Source organism: Bufo gargarizans, chromosome 1 (genome assembly GCF_014858855.1).
Source record: "Bufo gargarizans isolate SCDJY-AF-19 chromosome 1, ASM1485885v1, whole genome shotgun sequence".
In the NCBI taxonomy this organism is placed as follows: domain Eukaryota; kingdom Metazoa; phylum Chordata; class Amphibia; order Anura; family Bufonidae; genus Bufo; species Bufo gargarizans.
Window position 1 is genome coordinate 381,175,507 of NC_058080.1, and position 22,050 is coordinate 381,197,556.

A 22,050-nucleotide genomic window follows, 5' to 3' on the forward strand; every position below is an offset into this window, starting at 1 on the left:
ATCCGGACACGCTCGTGTGAACTCAGCCTTAGACTATGGAGATACTAAAAAAAAATTCTTTATAAAAAGATAATATAGTGTAAAACATAAATAAATAAATAAAAAGTAGACATATTAGGTATCGCCGCGTTCGTAAGAATCTGCTCTATAAAAATACCCCCAACCCCTCAGATGAACATGGTAAAAAAAAAAAAAAAAAAGGTGCAAAAAAAGGTATTTTTTGGTCACCTTACATCACAAAAATTGTAATAGCAAGCGATAAAAAAGTCATATGCCCCCTAAAATAGCACCAATAAAACCGTCCTCTCATCCCGCAAAAAACGAGCCCCTACATAAGATAATCGGCTAAAAAAAAAAAAAATATACTCTTGGACTATGGAGATACTAAAATGTTTTTTTTTTCATTATAAAAAGATAATATAGTATAAAACACAAATAAATAAATAAATAAAAACATATTAGACATATTAGGTATCGCCGCGTCCGTAAGAATCTGCTCTATAAAAAATACCCCTCTAACCTCTAACCCCTCTGATGAACATGGTAAAAAATAAAAACGGTGCAAAAAAAGCTATTTTTTGCCAACTTTTTCATGTTAATCTGTTTTTTTCCACTAACAAAGCAAGGGTTAACAACCAAACAAAACTTCATATTTATTACCCTCATACTTCAGTTTACAGAAACACCCTATATGTGGTCGTAAACTGCTGTATGACCAAACGGCTGGGCGCAGAAGGAAAGGAATGTCGTATGGTTTCTGGAAGGCAGATTTTGATGGTCTTTTTTTTTTTGGCACCATGTCCCATTTGAAGCCCCCCTGATGCACCCCTAGAGTAAAAACTCCATAAAAGTGACCCTATCTAAGAAACTACACCCCTCAAGGTATTCAAAACTGATTTTACAAACGTCGTTAAGGCTCCTTTCACACTAGCGTTCGTCGGTTTCCGCTCGTGAGTTCCGTTTGAAGGAGCTCACGAGCGGACCCGAACGCAGCCGTCCAGCCCTGATGCAGTCTGAATGGAGCGGATCCGCTCAGACTGCATCAGTCTGGTGGCGTTCAGCCTCCGCTCCGCTCGCCTCCGCACGGACAGGCGGACAGCTGAACGCTGCTTGCAGCGTTCGGGTGTCCGCCTGGCCGTTCGGAGGCGTGCGGATCCGTCCAGACTTTCAATGTAAGTCAATGGGGACGGATCCGTTTGAAGATGCCACAATGTGGCTCAATCTTCAAGCGGATCCGTCCCCCATTGACTTTACATTGAAAGTCTGGACGGATCCGTACTAGGCTATTTTCACACTTAGCTTTTTTTTGCTAAAATAATGCAGACGGATCCGTACTGAACGGAGCCTCCGTCTGCATTATTATGATCGGATCCGTTCAGAACGGATCCGATCGAACGCTAGCCGAACGCTAGTGTGAAAGTAGCCTAACCCTTTAGGTGTTCCACAAGAGTTATTGGCAAATGGAAATTTAATTTCAGAATTTCTATTTCTGGTAACCTTGCCTCACAAAAATGTAATATAGATAAACCAAAAATCATATGTACCCTAAAAATAGTCCCAACCAAACTGCCACCTTATCCCGTAGTTTCCAAAAAATTTATGGAGTTTTTTATGGAGTTTCTACTCTAGGGGTGCATCAGGGGGCCTTCAAATGGGACATGGTGTAAATAAACCAGTCCAGCACCGTACAGTAGTTTAAAGCCACATATGGGGTGTTTCTGCAAACTACAGATTCAGGGCAATAAATACAGCATTTTGTTTGGCTGTTAACCCTTGCTTTGTTACTGGAAAAAATGGATTAAAATGAAATTTGAGAATTTACATTTTTGGGCAAATTTTCCATCTCCATTTGCCAATAACTCTTGTGCAACACCTAAAGGGTTAACAAAGTTTGTAAAATCAATTTTGAATACCTTGAGGGGTGTAGTTTCTTAAATGGGGTCACTTTTATGGAGTTTCTACTCTAGGGGTGCATCAGGGGGGCTTCAAATGGCACATGGTGTAAATAAACCACTCCAGCAAAATCTGCCTTACAAATACCACATGGCGCACCTTTCCCTCTACGCCCTACTGTGTGCCCGTACAGTAGTTTACGGCCACATATGGGGTGTTTCTGCAAACTACAAAATTGGGGCAATAAATAAAGCATTTTGTTTGGCTGTTAACCCTTGCTTTGTTACTGGAAAAAATGGATTAAAATGGAAAATTTTCCCAAAAATCTAAATTCTGAAATTTTATCTCCATTTGCCATTTACTCTTGTGGAACACCTAAAGGGTTAATGACGTTTGTAAAATCAGTTTTGAATAGCTTGAGGGGTGTAGTTTATAGAATGGGGTCATTTTTGGGTGGTTTCTTTTATGTAAGCCTCTCAAAGTGACTTCAGACCTGAACTGGTTCCTAAAAATTGGGTTTTTGTAAATTTCAAGATTTGCTTCTAAATTTCAAAGCCTTGTAACATTCCCAAAATATAAAATATCATTCCCAAAATGATCCAAACATGAAGTAGACATATGGGGAATGTAAAGTAATAACTATTTTTGGAGGTATTACTATGTATTATAGAAGTAGAGAAATTGAAACTTGGAAATTTGAATTTTTTTAAAAAATTGCTAAATTTGGTATTTTTTTATAAATAAAAATTATTATTTTTTACTTCATTTTACCACTGTCATGAAGTACAATATGTGACGAAAAAACAATCTCAGAATGGCCTAAATAAGTAAAAGCTTTTGAAAGTTATCACCACTTAGGCCTAGTTCACACTTCAGTGTTTGGTCAGTGATTTCCTTCAGTGATTTGTGAGCCAAAACCAGAAGTGGAGCCTCCACAGACATGAGGTAGACGGGAAAGATCTGCTCCTGTTCTGTGTTTAGAGTTGCACCTGGTTTTGGCTCACAAATCACTGATGGAAATCACTGACTAAACACTGAAGTGTGAACGAGGCCTTAGGCCTCATGCACACGGACGTTTTTTTTCACGGTCCGCAAAACGGGGTTCCGTTGGTCCGTGATCCGTGACCGTTTTTCCGTCCGTGGGTCTTCCTTGATTTTTGGAGGATCCACGGACATGAAAAAAAAGTCATTTTGGTGTCCGCCTGGCCGTGCGGAGCCAAACGGATCCGTCCTGAATTACAATGCAAGTCAATGGGGACGGATCCGTTTGATGTTGACACAATATGGTGCCATTTCAAACGGATCCGTCCCCATTGACTTTCAATGTAAAGTCTGGAGTTCTGTTATACCATCGGATTGGAGTTTTCTCCAATCCGATGGTATATTTTAACTTGTAGCGTCCCCATCACCATGGGAACGCCTCTATGTTAGAATATACTGTCGGATATGAGCTACATCGTGAAACTCATTTCCGACAGTATATTCTAACACAGAGGCGTTCCCATGGTGATGGAGACGCTTCAGGTTAGAATATACAAAAAAACTGTGTACATGACTGCCCCCTGCTGCCTGGCAGGTGCTGCCAGGCAGCAGGGGGCAGACCCCCCCCCCTGTTTTTAACTCATTGGTGGCCAGTGGGCCCCCCCTCCCCTGTTGTTAACTCGTTGGTGGCCAGTGTGCGCACCCCCCTCCCTCCCTCCCTCTATTGTTTTAATACATTGGGGCCAGTGTGCGCGCGCCCCCCAACCCCCCCTCCCTCCCTCTCTTGTTTTAATACATTGGGGCCAGTGTGCGCGCGCCCCCCCAACCCCCCTCCCTCCCTCTATTGTTTTAATACATTGGGGCCAGTGTGCGCGCGCCCCCCCAACCCCCCCTCCCTCCCTCTATTGTTTTAATACATTGGGGCCAGTGTGCGCACCCCCCCACCCCCCTCCCTCCCCCCATTGTAATCATCATCGGTGGCAGCGGAGTAGAAGATTTTCATACTTACCTGGCTGCTGGCTGCTGCGATGTCTGCGTCCGGCCGGGAGCTCCTCCTACTGGTAAGTGACAGCAATGCGCCGCACAGACCTGTCACTTACCAGTAGGAGGAGCTCCCGGCCGGACGCAGACATCGCAGCAGCCAGCAGCCAGGTAAGTATGAAAATCTTCTACTCCGCTGCCACCGATGATGATTACAATAGAGGGAGGGAGGGGGGGGGGGGGTTGGGGGGGGTGCGCACACTGGCCCCAATGTATTAAAACAATAGAGGGAGGGAGGGGGGGTTGGGGGGGCGCGCGCACACTGGCCCCAATGTATTAAAACAATAGAGGGAGGGAGGGGGGGTTGGGGGGCGCGCGCACACTGGCCCCAATGTATTAAAACAATAGAGGGAGGGAGGGAGGGGGGTGCGCACACTGTGCCACCAACAGTTAACAACAGGGGAGGGGGGGGCCGCACAATGATATTCAAACTGGGGAGGGGGGGGGGGTCTGCCCCCTGCTGCCTGGCAGCCCTGATCTCTTACAGGGGGATATGATGGGGTTAATTGTACTATCATATCCCCCTGTAAGAGATCGGGTGCTGCCAGGCAGCAGGGGGCAGTCTTGTACACAGTTTGTAGTGTATTCTAACTAGAAGCGTCCCATCACCATGGGAACGCCTCTGTGTTAGAATATACTGTCGGATCTGAGTTTTCACGAAGTGAAAACTCAGCTCTGAAAAAGCTTTTATGCAGACGGATCTTCGGATCCGTCTGTATGAAACTAACCTACGGCCACGGATCACGGACACGGATGCCAATCTTGTGTGCATCCGTGTTCTTTCACGGACCCATTGACTTGAATGGGTCCGTGAACCGTTGGCCGTGAAAAAAATAGGACAGGTCATATTTTTTTCACGGCCAGGAAACACGGCTCACGGATGCGGCTGCCAAACGGTGCATTTTCCGATTTTTCCACGGACCCATTGAAAGTCAATGGGTCCGTGAAAAAAAACGGAAAACGGCACAACGGCCACGGATGCACACAACGGTCGTGTGCATGAGGCCTTAAAGTGACACTGGTCAGATTTGCAAAAAAAAGGCCTGGTCCTTAAAGGAAACCTGTCACCGGGATTTTGTGTATAGAGCTGAGGACATGGGTTGCTAGGTGGCCGCTAGCACATCCGCAATATCCAGTCCCCATAGCTCTGTGTGCTTTTATTGTGTAACAAAACCGATTTGATACATATGCAAATTACCTGTACGTGAGATGAGTCAGGGACAGGACTCATCTCAGGTTAATTTGCATATGTATCAAATCGGTTTTTTTACACAATGAAAGCACACAGAGCTATGGGGACTGGGTATTGCGGATGTGCTAGCGGCCATCTAACAACCCATGTCCTCAGCTCTATACACAGAATCCCGGTGACAGGTTTCCTTTAAGGTGAAATAAGGCTGTGTCCTTAAGGAGTTAAAAAGGTTGTCTGCACATTAAATGTTAGTTTAATATATTATATGTAATGTAGCATGTACAATGAATTGCCTTTTTTTCCTTTACTTTCTGTTTCAAAACATGCTCCAGTTGTGAGATATTCCAATTATATTATTAGAATGGTGCCCCTTGGTGTTCAGTCTGTATAGTAATGTGCTCAGTTCCATTTTTTAACTGCCTGTTTATAGCCCCTTGAACTGAAACGTGATTGCTGTGGGCCATTGCGATTTTATCGATTAAGTGTAAACAGGGAGGTAGTGGATCACTTGCTCCGTTTGCAGTAGCAGGTTTGGTGCAGCCACAACACTAGGGCGTGCCCCAAGGAAAGAAGTGGTGCCCCCTCCAGTCACTGCATGGCCCTAGGGAGTGCCAGCATGGAGCAATCTACTGTGAACGGTACTACGAGCATCATCATCACCATTACCACTTCTTTCATCCTTGCTTCCCCTCCAGGTTGCTGTATTGCTGAAGACACTCCCCCCCATTCCCTTAACATTTTGCGTTCCGTATATGGGCTGTTTTCAGCGTTCCGCATACTGTCTGTATACGGAACCATTCATTTCAACGGGTCCGCAAAAGATGCAGACAGCACTCTGTGTGTTGTCCGCATCTGTTGCTCCGTTCCGTGGCCCCACAAAAAGTATGAATCCTGTCCTATTCTTGTCCGTATTGCGGACAAGATCAGGCATTTTTATAATAGGCCTCCTTTTCTGTTCCGCAAATTGCGGAAGGCACACGGGCGCCATCTGTGTTTTGCGGATCCTCGATTTGCGGACCACAAAAAAACGGCACGGTCCTGTGAACGAGCCCTAAAGGACAGGGACAGATATCTCCCCTGTGCTGCTGGTCCGAGTATCCACAAAGGAAGCAGCAGTAGATCCTCTGTGCTTGCGCCATTGAGGTGTTGGTTCAGCTATAATCCTAAGGCCTCCTGCACACGAACGTGTGCTTCCCGTTGCCGTATTGCAGACCACATTTGCGGATCCGCAATACACGGGCACCGTTCCGTATGCATTCCGCATCACTGATGAGGACCCATTCACTTTAATGGGTCCATAAATCCGGAGATATGGAATGGTGTGGAACGGAAGCACGGAATGGAACCCTATGGAAGCACTATGGAGCGATTCCGTGGGGTTTCGTCCCGTACTTCCGGGCCGCAAAAAGATAGAACATGTCCTATCTTTTTGCGGAACGGCCGGATCGCGGACCCATTAAAGTGAATGCGGGCCAATTTGCGGGCCGCAATTTGCGGGCCGCAGCACGACCAAGGGGCAGGAGGCCTAAGGCTAGGTCTACACGATGACATTTGTTGCACCAATGTCGCGCGACAATTTTTATAATGGCAGTCTATGGTGTCGCACTGCAACATGCGACATACTGTGACGCGACAGTCGCAAAAAATCCATTCAACAAATGTCGTCGTGTAGACCTAGCCTCAATTATGTCTCAAGACCTGTTTAAAAGGTCCAGGATATCTATCTTACATCTGGAGTTAGAGGCTCAGATTTCTTTTCTCTTTGGAAATGGAGCTAATTTGCATTAATAACAGCAGAGACACAGATGACTGGGTAAATCATTCAAGTTATTTTATTTAGATTTTACTCTCATTTTTCAAGTCAAAGGATTTTAAGGGCTACTCCACATATGGGCTGCTGTTTTTTGCCACAAAAAAAAAAAACTATAGAAAAGGTTTTTGTGTTTTTCTTTTTTGTTCTTAGTTGTGTTCTTGCATGACATTTTTCAGTCAGACTTTTTTTTTACTCTATGGTGAAGGGAATGAAATATTATGAAAAGTCTCTGAGTGTGAGTGGCAATCACTTCTACAAACAATGGAATGTAGTTACTACTCATTCTCTTAGGCCCCCTTCACACGGGCGCCGCGGGTGAGGGCCGGATGTGATGCAGGTGCATAAGGGGAAAATCATGCGAATAGGCATGCAATGCGATTGCGTTCACCCCATCCAGGACCTTCTATCTTCATTCATCAGGACCTGCGATGACGTCAGCGAAGGTACTTTTGCAGGTCCTTCAAGAAGAACAAAGAAGAGGATTCCGGCTGAGCGATCAAGTGGATGGGGTGAGTAATGTTTTTATTATTTTTTAACCCTCAATTGACATTGGACTTTGCATTCTGTATTAAAGAATGCTATTATTTTCCATTATAACCATGTTATAATGGAAAATAATAAAGTAAATGGGGTCCCGGGTCACTCATCTCTCATCTCCTTAGCAACCATGCGTGAAAATCGCACCGCATCCGCAAATGCAGAGAAGGAGGAGTTTGAGCAGGAGAAGCAGTAGCTGATCAGTTGATGGTGATGGTGACAAGCAACAGCTATGCACTTCTTGTTGATGTGGCCTGGCTCATAGAATAATGACGGGGAGAAGGAGGACACTCTTGTTCTCATTGCAGTTTGATTTTCCTATGCGTGATGCCACTTCATGTGCGGAAAAAACGATTTTCCCTACATTTGTCTCTTGTTTTCTGTTTGCAGTGCTTGCACACTGTGATAGTTCTGTCATCTAGCAGTGCAGAGACAAATTCCTACACCCCACCAGCAGCACTTGCCAAATTTCTGCCACCACCACCATTGCCCGAGCTTGCCCCAAGTGTGACAGCTTTTGAGCCTACGGCAGCAGCAGTTCCATTACCTGCTTCCAGGATGACCACAGTAGAAGTAGGTCTGTCCCTAACAGGTTTTTTTTAAGTTCTGGGCATACATTAGCTCTGCTTTGTCATTGTCATGACCCTTTTTCTCTAATGTCATGGCAGCCTCCTTGTAACCCTGACCCAGGTGAAAGGTGCTTTCCGACACACAATCATCATCTTTGCCAATTTTGTCAGACTCAAACCCCTCCCACATGATTATATATTATCTGTAACTACTGGGCAGATGGCAGGTTCTGACAGTGCTGCTGTTACTACTTGCACTACAGCCACCTGCATTCTCACTGGTGTTTGATTTTATATTACGCCATCCATTTTACTAGACATTTTCTTTTTAACATGCTACTTATCAAGATAAAAACAAATCACACAGGCTATTCACTAAAAGTACACTGCATTGTTTAGCAGAGTCCAGTACAATATAACTAGGGATGAGCGAATTGACTTCGGATAAAACATCCAAAGTCAATTCGCATAAAACTTTGTTCTAATGCAGTATGCCAGACCTTGCAGGGGAATTATACGTGAGGTCACGGTGTGAGCAATAGGTGGGCCGAGGTGAATACAGTTCTGGTTACTCACGGTTATGTTACGCATAAGTGAAAAGGAGAATGGCACAAGGATTCTCTGGGGCACGCTCTGGTGTAAGGGACACTGGCCAGATGTTGGTTTGAGGTGCCCTTGATGGTCTGTATTAATGTGCCAGTGGCAATGTCCCTTGTAATCGTGATGCCAGTACCTTTTGTATGGAGGTACAACTGTAACGGTCAGCAGAGGAAGAGACCGTAGAGCAGGACTCAAGTACAGTGCAGCAGACAAGGAGGCTGAAGTAGAAACCGGCTTTATTAAAAGAGAACTCTAACTGCCGGAGAAGCAGATTTACAATATGAACAGCTTGAGAATTCACAATAAAGATAATGGAAATTTGCATAAAGAACACAAATGAATCACAAACACAAGTACAGACAATAGCAGGCTACTCTCTTCTAGGTAGTCCTATCTGTCCCCGCTACCCGGGGTGCACCTCTACGGTGCACTAAACTAAATCCTATTCCACTATGCCCTAGCTCAGGTTAGCATCAGTGCACTCACAGTTCGGTGTCCGGCACATGCAGGCAGATACAGTCTGGGTCCCGATCTGGTTGCTTGCTTGCTTGCTTCAGCGTGGCTCAGCTCTGGCCTCTCTTTGTAGTCTCTGTAACTCTGGTTAGAGATAATCAGCAGCTCTGGACGTGTAATCAGGCAGGGCCTGGAATTCACTCACAGTTCCTCTGGTAAGTGCCTCACACTACAGCAGACAGCTCACAGATACTGTGTCACAGCAGGCAGGGAGAAATCGCTCTAATCTTCCCTGTGGATCTCCCTCTCAGTGCACAGCGTCCTTCTTCCTGTGTACCCAGACACCTTCAGCCCAGGCTCTCTGCTCAGCCCGGGAAAAACACTTAACTCCTTGTCCTCTGGAAACAACTCCTCTCACTGTCCTACTCAGCCACAGTGGCCTCTGGTGGCTGGAGGGAAACATGACAGTCTGCTATATATATATGTGTTGGAAATGTTGCTGGATGATCAGGGCTGCCTCTTACACAACCATTTACTATAGTGTTAATTGAGGAACTTGAGTCTGAGGCAAGCAGGGTGAAACTCCAGATGGCTCTTTACTGATGATGACTCTTGATTACAATACATCCATAGGCATTAAACAGTCTCTTGAGACAATCCGGCATCAAGCACAATCTCCTATACATATGGGGAAAGGGAAATGCAAATCCTCAATGAAGTACAGGCTCTTGTAATACATAAGAAAGCTACTGCTCAGACTAGGCTGGTAATAATGAAAGTCTTACACTGGTCAAAACTCCGGCCTGATCCTAATCCTTGACTAAAAAGGTGCTTTTCTGAATCCTGAAACTTCTATTCCAATGCATTTCTGACAGTTGGCCTGACTGTCCTCAGGATTTACACTGGAGATGTAGATGCTTCATGCTGTCTCCTACACCTACTACAAAGGTGCCTAATAAGTCCTCAGGTAATGACTATCTTGCTAATCCTTTGTCTTGCATAAACGTGATAATTCCTTAAATACTCGGCTGCATGCAGTTTAGACATTGGTCACCCTGGAAGAGCGATCTATAGGAGTGGATTGCTCACCTCTAGGAAGAATACTTGCAGGCCTTAACCCTGGGCTGTGGAGCCGACAGGGACAGAGTAGAGAGGCTAGAAAGGGGTCTCCCTCCAGATATTCAGCTACATGGCTGTTGCTTTCTTGTAGGCTCCTGAGAGAACTGCGTTCAACTGAACTCTCACTTGGATTTACCTGAGCTCATCTGCACTGGTTTGGATTTACCTCAACCAGGAACTGAACTGCACAGCCTAACTTAGGTCTGAGCTAAGCTATACACACACAGCCTAACTTAGGTCTGAGCTAAGCTATACAGACTGACACTGCTCCATCTTGTGGAGAATCGAGTGTAGTGCACCCTGACTATGCCTGTGTAAAGGATATTTGCATGTAAAATCACATTGTGACATGGAGAATATGACAGGAGATAAAATACAAAATACAGGCATATCACATGACATTAATACAGGATAAAAACACGTTTGCGGGGCCCACGGTTACTTGAGTGGGACACTGCACTAATACTGTACGGAGCAGGAGCTCTGTGCAGTATTAGAATGTATTGGCTCCAATGAGCCGAAGTTATTGCTTTGCGAAGTCTCGCAAGACTTGCACAATAAATTAATTTCTACTGTAAAAGACCATTTCCTGAACTCTGGTTCGGTTCCAAGCAGGGGCGTAACTAAAGTTCTATGGGCCCCAGGGCAAACTTTGAATTGGGGCCCCCCTCGCGAGCCTTTGCTACCAGACCTCCCCCCCCCCCCCGCCAGCCTCTGTCCCTACCCATACCCTCCCCCCCTCTGTATGAAGCCATACATAAAAAAATATAATAATACTCTAGTCACTAGAGTATTTTATATTTATTTTTTAATGTATGGCCCACACTGGCTTCATATGAGGGATGGGGGGGGGGGGATGAATGATGATCAGTGGTGCCGTGCGGCAGTGTGTCTGAATTCAGAAAGGGGGGGCCCGCGCCATATGAGGACAGCCAGGGGCAGCAAATAATGAGAGGGCAAAATGAAAAAGAAATACTCAGTGGGCAAAAAAATTCAAATATATAGAGGGAATGGGGACAAAATGAAATATAGTGAGACTCTTACTATATTTAATGTTGCCCCCGCCCACTCCCTCTATACATTTTGATTTTTGCCCACAGAGTATTTCATTTTCATTTGCCCCCTCATTACTTGCTGCCCTATTATGGCCGGTCAGGGCCCTTCTGAATTCAGACACACTGCCTCACGGCACCACTGATCATCATTCATGTCCCCCCTCCGTATGAAGCTGGACGCAGGTGTGTGCCATTTTTTACATTTAAAAAAAAAGTCTACCTACTCTTGTTTGTTCCGCTCTTCTCACTTGAGGGCTGAGGCGGCCGGCAGGCTAGTCATTCCTGGCTGCTGTAATCCCGCGAGACCCGCCGCGGAGGTCACGGGTCTCGCGCTGACAAGTAAGCGCAGCGCAGCCAGTGCCACTCAAAATATAAGGAGGGCCCGCCGCATGTAATACAAAACCACTTGCGGGGCCCGCTTTAGTCCATCTCTTCTGGGGGGCCCTATGGGCCCCCCTGACTTAGGGGCCCGGTCGCAATTGCGACCTCTGCGACCCCTATAGCTACGCCACTGGTTCCAAGTGCTACCTTGGAACCGAACCCAGGTTTGGGAAATGTTTTTTTACAGTAGAAATTAATTTATAAAGTTATTGCGCAAAGTCTCGCAAGATTTCGCAAAGCAATAACTTCAGCTCATTGGAGCCAATACATTCTAATACTGTACAGAGCTCCTTCTCCATACAGTATTAGAACGAAGCTTATTCGAATCGACTTTGGATGTTTCATCCGAAGTCGATTCGCTCTTCCCTAAATATAACTGTAACAATACATCAGGCACAGTAGTCTCTGATTTTATTTAATTCAATCTTAAAAATTGTTTGAGCAGTCAAGAGTCAGTAGAAAACTACTGTGACCCAGAACAGTACATCCCAGAACTGTGACCCAGGACAATACATCAAGCACAATAGTCTCTATTAGTCTTAGTCTCTAATAGTCTTTAATAAATTACATTTTACAGTAACTGTAATGCAGAACAATGTCAGGTTGGTTGGTACACTAGTACTTCTTACCCCATTCCCCAGCACCCACGTCGCTCCTGAACCCTGCATGGCCGCCGTTGCATCTCCCTAGCGTCAGCCATCAAGGCCTGCTATTGGTTGCTCCCCCCATCGCTGGATGTTTTGATACGCACGACAGGGAGATACAGCGATGCGGATGCCAGAGAGTGGGGTAAGTATAATCTATATGACGGGCCTGGGCATTGGGGGAATGTTTAATAGTTTGGATAACCCCAGTAATACATTATAATTAGAGATGAGTAAATTTCTTAAAAATTAAATTTGGCTGATTCGCTGAATTCCACACAAAATGCTTTGTGACTAATTACTGTCACGAAGCGCATTTTTTTGTAATTAGTGCATGCAATGACAGGGATCTGCGATAGGGCCGCCCCCGTCATTGTACCCCTCAGACGCCGCGTTCATACATGATCGCAGCATCTGAGTGTAAAATTAACAATAAAAAAATAAATAAAATGAAACTTACTGCTTCCATTTGCTCGCGATGGGCTGGCTGCTACCACCTTGCTTAAAGATCTCGTCCGAAATCCTGTGTGGAGCGAGATTACGTCATCATGCTGGCTGGCGTGGTGACGTATGACGTAATCACGCCAGCGTGATGATGTACGGTAATCACACGCCGCATGGGATTTCGGCCGAGATCTTCAAGCAAGATGGAGGAGGTAAGTTTGAATTTTTTTGTTTTTATACTATTGCAGGTTAAATCGACTCGCTGACGCGAAGCACGGAGGAATTCGTCTTCTAGGTGAATCGAATTTATACTGAAATTCGGATCGACTTCCACTTCGTGGGATTCGATTCGCTCATCTCTAATTATAATGCAGATGTCCTGCAATGTATTAAAGTTTATTTAAAAAAAAAAGTTTAAGTAAAAAACTAAAATCCATTTACTCCCATTTAAAAGTACATATAGTGCAAAAATAATGACAAATAATATAAAAATATTAATATTTTTAATTACCACCTTTGTATCGGCCACTGTAATACATGTAAAATGTTATTCATTCTGCACGGTAGATGGCATAAAAACTTGTTTTGTTCCGACAAAACCCTAAAAAAAAGAATGAAAGTTACTTCATGAATTATATATAACCCAAAATGGAAATATTGAAAAATATGTGCCCTGCAAAAAAAAACAAAAAAACTCTGTTGATGAAAAATGTATAAGTTAGACTCTTGGAATATCAATAAGTCATGACTCTTGGGGTTTTCTATGAAAATTGCTTGTGTTGTGCAAAAGTTATATAATATAAAATTACATATCTGGTATAGACAAAAATGTTAACTTAAAATGGTATTAATACTGTACAGTGAATAGCGTAAAATATAAAACCAGGTAATGATGGAATTGCTTCCCCACATAAAAAAAAAAAATGGCTGCATATGGCTCCATTGGCAGAAAAATAAGATGGTTATATAGGCATACAGGGATGAATAAATAAAAACTGCTGCATCTTGAAAGACAAAATAGGCCTCTAAGGTCCCTTTCAAATGAGCGAGTATTCCGCGCGGGTGCAATGCGTGATGCAAACGCATTGCGCCCGCACGGAATCCGGACCCATTCATTTCAATGGGGCTGTGTACATGTGCGTTGGTTTTCACGCATCACTTGTGCGTTGTGTGAAAATCGTAGCATGTTCTATATTCTGCATTTTTCACGCAACGCTGGCCCCATAGAAGTGAATGGAGCTGCGTGAAAATCGCATCACATCTGCGAGCAAGTGTGAATGCGATGCGTTTTTCACGGATGGTTGCTAAGAGATGTTGTTTGTAAACATTCCGTTTTTTATCACGCGAGTGCAAAACGCATTAAATCGCATTGCACCGGCGCGATAAAAACTGAACAACTGAACGCGATCACAAACAAAACTGAATGGACTTGCTTGCAAAATTGAGCAGTTTTCACTGAACGCATCCGCAACGGATCTGGACCTAATCCGGACACGCTCTTCTGCAAGGGGCCTAATGGTTTGTGCGGAAAGTTTTAACTTTATCCCCTATCCATATGATAGGAGATAACTAACTGATAATGGGGGTCAGACTGCTGGGGCCCCTACAAATCCCAAGAACGGGGGTCCCATGCGCCTTGCCACTCCATCCATTTTCTATGGGACTGCCGGTGGTAATCAAGTACAGCACTTAGCTATTTCCAGCAGTGCTATAGAGAATGAACGGAGCAGCAGGGCATATGTTTGTCATGACAGGAACATAGGACCATGGGAGTCCCAGCCATCAGACCCCCCACTGATCCTGTGGATAGGGGATAACTTTAATACTTAGCATAAACTGCATCTGTCAGTTCTACTATGCTCTAAGCACTATAGTATATGGGAGATGGGGAAATATAGCTTTCTATTATTTGATTCCGTAGTGTCACAAGTTTTTATTCAGGAAAAGCTGTCAGGAAGAAGGACTTGCGTGCTTTCTCAATAGAAATGCAGTACCCCAAAACAGAGTCACTGCAAAAGATGTATGGGGTCATTTATTAAACTGGCGTGAAGTAGAACTGGCTTAGTTGTCCATAGCAACCAATCAGATTCCACCTGTCACTTTCCAAAGGAGCTGTGAAAAATGAAAGGTAGAATCTGATTGGTTACTCTGGGCAACTAAGCCAGTTCTACTTTACACCAGTTTGATAAATAGCCTATTAATTTTTGAATTGTTATCTGATTATCTGAAATGTCTAGATTTACTATACATGTATATGCTTACTCAGTGGTACTGTATGGATAGATTAGGATTCATACCTTGACTCAGCACTTTAGAATGCTAGGAGATGGACCTGGGTATGCCCCTAGGCAGAAGCAGAGCTACTCAGAGGTTACATAGTTACATAGTTAATACAGTTGAAAAAAGACATAAGTCCATCAAGTTCAACCAAGAGATAGGTGGGGACAAGAATCCCAGAAAGAAGTGAGAAATCCCAGAACTAAGTTCTATAGGTCCTGTATGTGCTTGATCCTCAATATTAGGCCGAAGCCCAGAAAAGATTCATCTCTGAGGCATTTGCAGCTAAAGAAGCAACTGTATCCAAAGTGTTCCAGAAAGAGAAGTAAGATTAGAAGGTCTAAAATCTCCAAGACTGTGCACTAAAGTCAGATAGCAAGTCACTGTGTTCGTTTAGGCCTCTTTCACACGGGCGCTGCGGATTGGGGACAGATGCGTTTAGGGAAAATGGTGCGATTTTGACACTAAAACAAGTCAGTTTTCACTGCGATTGCGTTCCATGCTTGCGTTTTTTTTCGCACGGGTGCAAAACATTGTAATGCGTTTTGCACACGCGTGAGAAAAATCGGCATGTTTGGTACCCAGACCCGAACCCGGACTTCTTCATAGAAGTTCAGGTTTGGGTTAGGTGTTGTGTAGATTTTATTATTTTCCCTTATAAGATGGTTATAAGGGAAAATAATAGCATTCTTAATACAGAATACTTAGTACAATAGGGCTGGAGGGGTTAAAAAAAAAAATGATCATGCAGCCCAGCTTCCTTTCTGTCTTCTTCTTTGAGGAATAGGATCTTTGATGCGCTCATCACATGGTCCATCACATGATCTTTTACCATGGTGATGGATCATGTGATGGACCATGTGATGAGCGCAGTGAAGTCATCAAAGGTCCTTTTCCAAAGAAGAAGACAGAAGAGAAGCCGGGCTGTGCGATCAAGATTAAGGTGAGATATTATTTTTTGTAAAAAATTTTAACCCCTCCAGCCCTTTTTTATAAGGGAAAATAATAATGATCGGGTCCCCATCCCGATCGTCTTCTAGCAACTGTGCAAGAAAATCGCACCGCATCCGCACTTGCTTGTGGATGCTTGCAACTTTCACGCAGCACCATTCACTTCTATGGGGCCTGCATTGCGTGAAAAACGCAGAATATAGAACATGCTGCGATTTTCACGCAACGCACAAGTGATACGTGAAAATCACCGTTCGTGTGCACAGCCCGTGTGAAAGAGGCCTTAAGGGCTCGTTTACACACCGTTGCTCCTCCGTGCCTGTGCTGTGGACCCCAGAGTGAATGGGTCCCCATCCGTGTAATGCGGAATGCACACGGCCGGTGCCCCGTGTATTGCGGACCCGCCGTATGCGGGCGGCAATACGGTAACAGTCGCGTGAACTAGCCCTAAGGCTGATAGAGACTTTCTGGCTGTGAGAGGGAATATTGCCAATGCACCCTTCCACACCTTGAGATGGTTTGGCAAGGCATGTTTTACATCTGTATCCCTCAGCTTGAGAATTACAGAAGCATTTATAAGAACCTTTAAAAGGGTTATCCAGAAAAAGATATTCTCAGGATAGGTCATCAGTATCATGTCTGCAGGGGTGCGACACCCGGGACCCCTGACGGTCAGCTGTTCGTAGAGGCCTTGAGCACTGCAGCCTCTTCCTAGGCCAGTGACATCACTGTATATTGGTCACATGACCTAGTTGCAGCTCTGCCCCATTCAAATCAATGGGGCTGAGCTGCAATACCACGCACTGACACTATATGTTGTACACTGTCCTTGGAAAGCTGCCAGGAGCCTGCATCGCTCACCAGAGCTCTGGTAGGCACAGTGGTTCCCTGAAACAGCTGATCGGCAGAGGTGCCTGGACTTGGACCCCAGCCCTGAGGATAGGTCATCATTATCATTTCTCTGATAACCCCTTTAATTACCAGCCTTGGATTCTGCAGAGAGAAAGAGAGAGAGAGACTTTAAGAAAGACAGAGAGAAGGAATACTACAACCCTCACCATTGCCGCTATGCACACATTGCTATTGGGAAAGCTTTGCACTGGGATTTGTCTGGCTGTATTTATTTTCCACCAGTGCCTGGTTATTGACTCCAGCACCATCTGCTGGCCTTCCAGCCTGTACTTACATACTGTACCTGCCTTGCATGGTTATTATGCTTTACTACTAATGTTCTTACCATATTCTGACACCAATCATTTTTCTATCTACAGAGCTGTTTGTAGGCTTGGCTTTTGTGGGACGAGCTGTAGTTTTTATTGGTATCATTTTGTGCTAAATACTGTATGACATTTTGATCACTTTATCACTTTTTATTCATTATTTCTGTAACTGCTCTTAATGTGCCAATTTTGTGGAGTTATGCCCTCCACTATGCTGTAAGTAATTATATACTGTATGAGTTTGCCTATTGGTTAGTGCTGTTAAATGCGAGCTTCCCACTGCAGTAACCAACCCCTAGACCAGTGATGGCGAACCTTTTAGAGACTGAGTGCCCAAACTACAACCCAAAACCCACTTATTTATCGCAATGCGCCAACATTCCAATACAGTCCAATATAGTATATCTTCCATGTATTTTATCATTTATTATAATAGCCTGTCTTCATTCAATGCGTCACTTGTGCCGTTCATAGTGCGCCCTGCGCTGATGAATGGCAGGAAAAGTCTAAGGCATTTTGGTACACCATAGACTTTTTCCAGGTTGCGGGTGCCCACAGAGAGGTCTCTGAGTGCCGCCTCTGGCACCCGTGCCATAGGTTCGCCACCCCTGCCCTAGACAAAGCTTCTTAACAAAATGCGTCAGGACGGGTGGGACTCCTGGTGGCAGGCATTCCAATTTTATTTCAGTCTTTTAATATTGGTAAGGTCTGTCTCTTGTATGTCTGCTTTTCACCCACTATGGGGGAGTACTATATTATAACTGTGGTCACATACATATCCATTTTAGCCCTTACTTTTGGCTTTTATTTTTTTTATCTACTTGGGTACATATCTTGTGTATTTACATTGCTGGGGACGGTTACAATATATCCACCAGATGTCCCCCTTTTCTTTTACTCAGTAAATCCATCATGACACATGCTTTTTAGGTGGTTTGAATTTGAATTTATGCATAAGGACCATTTTTGGTGGAGTTTTTGATTGGTGCTGCTTTATTTTTACATTTTAATAGTTCGGAAATCTTTGGATGCAGCAATACTAATTCCGCTTATTTTTTTTTATTGGTTATTTTTAAGTGTAAAATTGTGGGGTGACTTAAATTTTTAATACTTTTTAAATGTTTTTTTAACTTTTATTACTGTCATTTTTAGTCCCCTTTGGGTCTTGAATATGCAGTCTTTTGATCGCTTTAACCATAGACTGCAATAGAATACTATTGCAATCTATGGGATTTGAACAGGAATTCTGTTAAGCCATGCTGTTAAGCCTCAGCTGCCAAAGTAACAGATTGGAACCTTCCCACTGTCTAACCTTTTAGAGGGGTTTATTGACCAGGATCACAGTTTTCTTTGATCCCGGTCCTTTGCAGTGGGTGTCAGCAATATTACACAGCCAGCACCCACCGCATATAGAACAGGCTCAGCCTATGAGCTCACTTCATACATCCTTTACATTCAAATGACTTACAGTTATGGCATTTTGCATTAAGTGGTTAAAAGTACTTATACAGCTTTGCAAAGAGTCCATTGTTTTTTATGTATTTATAAAGAAGTCCAGACCTACAGCAAACATCAGGAGATTATCAGGAGAGAAATGTGAAGAAACGTGAAATATCTGGGTATATTACAAAGCCCAGGGCAATTACTAGAGAATCATCATGGTTCTCCTGGATATTAAAGGAGTTTTTTGAGTTTTTCAAAACATGAGCATACAGCCGGGGCACAGTATATAATAAAGAAAAAAGGCTACTCATTATTAAATGTCCCATCACTCCAGCATTGCTGCTCTGCACCCCACTAATCCAGCCCTTGCTGGGCTGCCTCAGTCTCATGCTGTTTATAGTTCACGTGACTTCTGTAGCCAATCACTGGCCTCAGCAGTTATGTATGTGTGAATGGCATGTGGCCACTGAGGCCAGTGATTGGCAGTCACTTGAATAATGGACGTGGTGTCATCAATGTAGTAATACTGGAGCGACCGGGCAAAATAGTGCGTCTTGGGCCCTTTCCTGAAAAGCTCTGACCACTTTTTACTAAGCCCTGCCCCCTTGTCAAGCATGTTGGAAAAGCGTGTGGAAAAATGCCAATTTGTGCCATTTTGTTCTACTTTTTTTAGACAGTTTTTGGGCCTATGTTTTCTAATATGGCAAAGAAGGATATAATCTCTCTATTGCATGAAACAACTGGTTAAGTAGATTGATGAACTATCATCAAGGTATTTAAAACTTGCTTTTAAAAGGAAATATTACTGGGTATGTGGTCCGTTAACCATCTCATTCTCTCAGGCATGCCCCGGAATCACTTTCAGACAATATTTACTCTCGGGAGTCAGACGTCTGGAGTTTTGGAGTCCTTCTTTATGAACTGTTTACATATTGTGAAAGAAGCTGCAGTCCTTCGGCTGTAAGTTACTGCCACTGAGACATTAAAACCCTCCTCTTATGTTAGCTTTCTGTTACTATCCATGATGTTAACGGGTCGGTTTTGACCCGTGTCTTAAATCAGCCATAAAATACCCTCTGAACAATTATTTTTCATCCAATTTGTTTCTTACCTCTTGGTTAGGCTTCTTTATCCTTGAAAAGATCGGTTTTAATATTTTTGGTGTGACCCCTTAGACCTTTCTAAATCTTCTCACTCTTGCATGCTGCATATTGGAGATGATTACTCTGCAAGTCAGCAACTCTGAAATGTATTGGTCCTATGTTTCTTTACTTTATTTAGAGAAGCAGCCAAGCAGGCAAAGAGATAGGCCTCTACCTAACTACAGCTCACAGGTTTGAGAGGTGATTGGCTGTCAGTGTTACTAAGCAGAGAGAGGGTTTATTAGTGTCCTATAATCCTATATTATAACTGGGTCAGAATTGACCCTAACACCATAAACGTATTAATTTTAACCACAGTATTTTATAATTTAGTGAAAAGGATTCTTTTTCTATTACATTGTTTAAATAGAGGTTCCTGACAAAGTAAAAAAAATTTTGATGCAATAAACAAATTTATGTGATACTTATAGACATTCAAAACCTGAAAACGGGTCGGTTCTGACCCTAACATAAGAGGAGGGTTAAACAGAAATTGAAATTTCTATGGGAATTCTAATAAAACATTATTTTTACTAAATATACATTTTTTCTAGGAATATCGTCGTATGATGGGATCACATAATTCTCAGCAAACAGTTTGTGGGCTTGTGGAACTGTTACGAGCAGAGAAAAGATTGTTTTCTCCAGCATGTTGCCCAGTTAAGGTAAGATCAATCACAGCATCCAGAACATTGGCCGCACCTCAGTCTGTACGTAATCGCTCTTCCCTCCCTGTACATTCTTTACAGCCTGGCTAATAGTTGGACCACTTTCACATTAGCGTGTTTTGCGGATCCGTCATGGATCTGCAAAAACGCTTCTGCATGCATCTGTCATGAATGGATCCGTTGTATTATGTCTTCTATAGCCATGAAGGATCCGTTTTCTATTGTGTCAGAGAAAACGGATCCGTCCCCATTGACTCACATTGTGTGTCAGGACAGATCCGTCTTGCTCCTCACCACATTGCGGCCAGAAAAACGCTGCTTGCAGCATTATTCTATCCGCTATGGAGACGCAGCCAAATGGAATGGAATGCATTCTGGTGCATTCCGTTTCTTTCAGTTCAGTTTTGTCCCCTTTGACAATGAATGGGGACAAAACTGCAGCGTTTTCTTCCGCTATTGGGATCCTATTATATATCTCAATAATTGAAAACTCTAATGTGAAAGTAGCCTAATAGGTCTGGCTCTGTCCAAACACAAATACTTTAATTCTGACATATTCCACAGTGCTTTATAGACATTAGCATCACACATGGAGCTCACAATCTAGGTTATCTATCAGTATGTCTTAGGATTGTGGGAGGAAACCCACACAAACTTGAGGAGAACATACAAACTCCATGCAAATGTTGTTCTTGGTCAGATTCAAACTTAGGACCTCAGTGCTGCAAGACCCCACTGAACAACCATCCTGCCCAGGTTTTCTTGTGTTTTAGGCTGGTTTCACACGGGCATCGCAGGAAAAGATGCGGGTGCGTTGCATGAAAATGCGCAATTTTTTTGCGCGAGTGCCAAGCTGTTTTAATGCGTTTTGCACGCACGGGAGAAAAATCAGCATATTTGGTACCCAGACCCAAACTTCTTCATACAAGTTCAGGGATCGGTGTCGTGTAGATTTTCCCTTATAACATGGTCATAAGAGAAAATAATAGCATTCTTAATACAGAATGCTTAGTGAAATGTCCATTGAGGGGTTAAAAATAATAAACTAATTTAACTCACCCCATCCACTTGGTCGTGTAGCGGATCTCCTCTTTTTTCTACTTTCTTCAGGACCTGGCTAAAGGACCTTTGATAAAGTCACCTTGCTCATCACATGGTCCATCACACGGTCTATCACCATGGCAATGGACCATGTGATGAACCGTGTGATGAGCGCAGTGACGTAACCACAGGTATTTTTCATCAAAAAAGAAAGAAGACAAGAGGGGCCTGGATGTATTTCTGGGGTGTAATAATATTACAGGCTATAGCTACTAGAGAGGGGTCGTTGATCCAGGGAGTTATTCTGATTGCCTGATTGGAGTCGGGAAGGAATTTTTTATTCCCCTAAAGTGGGGAAAATTGGCTTCTACCTCACAGTTTTTTTTTTTTTTTGCCTTCCTCTGGATCAACTTGCAGGATGACAGGCCGAACTGGATGGACAAATGTATTTTTTCGGCCTTATACACTATGTTACTATGTTACATGCCAGGCTAAGCGTTCAAGTGGATTAAGATGAGTTTATTATTGTTTTTTATTTTTAACTGCTCTATCACTATTTTACTTAGCATTCTGTATTAAGAATGCT

General features: G+C 43.6%; 1 protein-coding gene across 2 annotated transcripts in view; it reads left to right on the forward strand.

Annotated features, from left to right (window-relative positions):
• Positions 1–22,050, forward strand: part of JAK3 (Janus kinase 3) — a 283,985-nt gene that overhangs the window by 259,104 nt on the left and 2,831 nt on the right. For both annotated transcript variants that reach the window (XM_044285317.1, XM_044285325.1), the window contains exons 22-23: positions 19,456–19,573; positions 20,310–20,420. In XM_044285317.1, the coding sequence (XP_044141252.1) occupies positions 19,456–19,573; positions 20,310–20,420 (229 nt within the window). The remainder of the gene's footprint in view (positions 1–19,455; positions 19,574–20,309; positions 20,421–22,050) is intronic.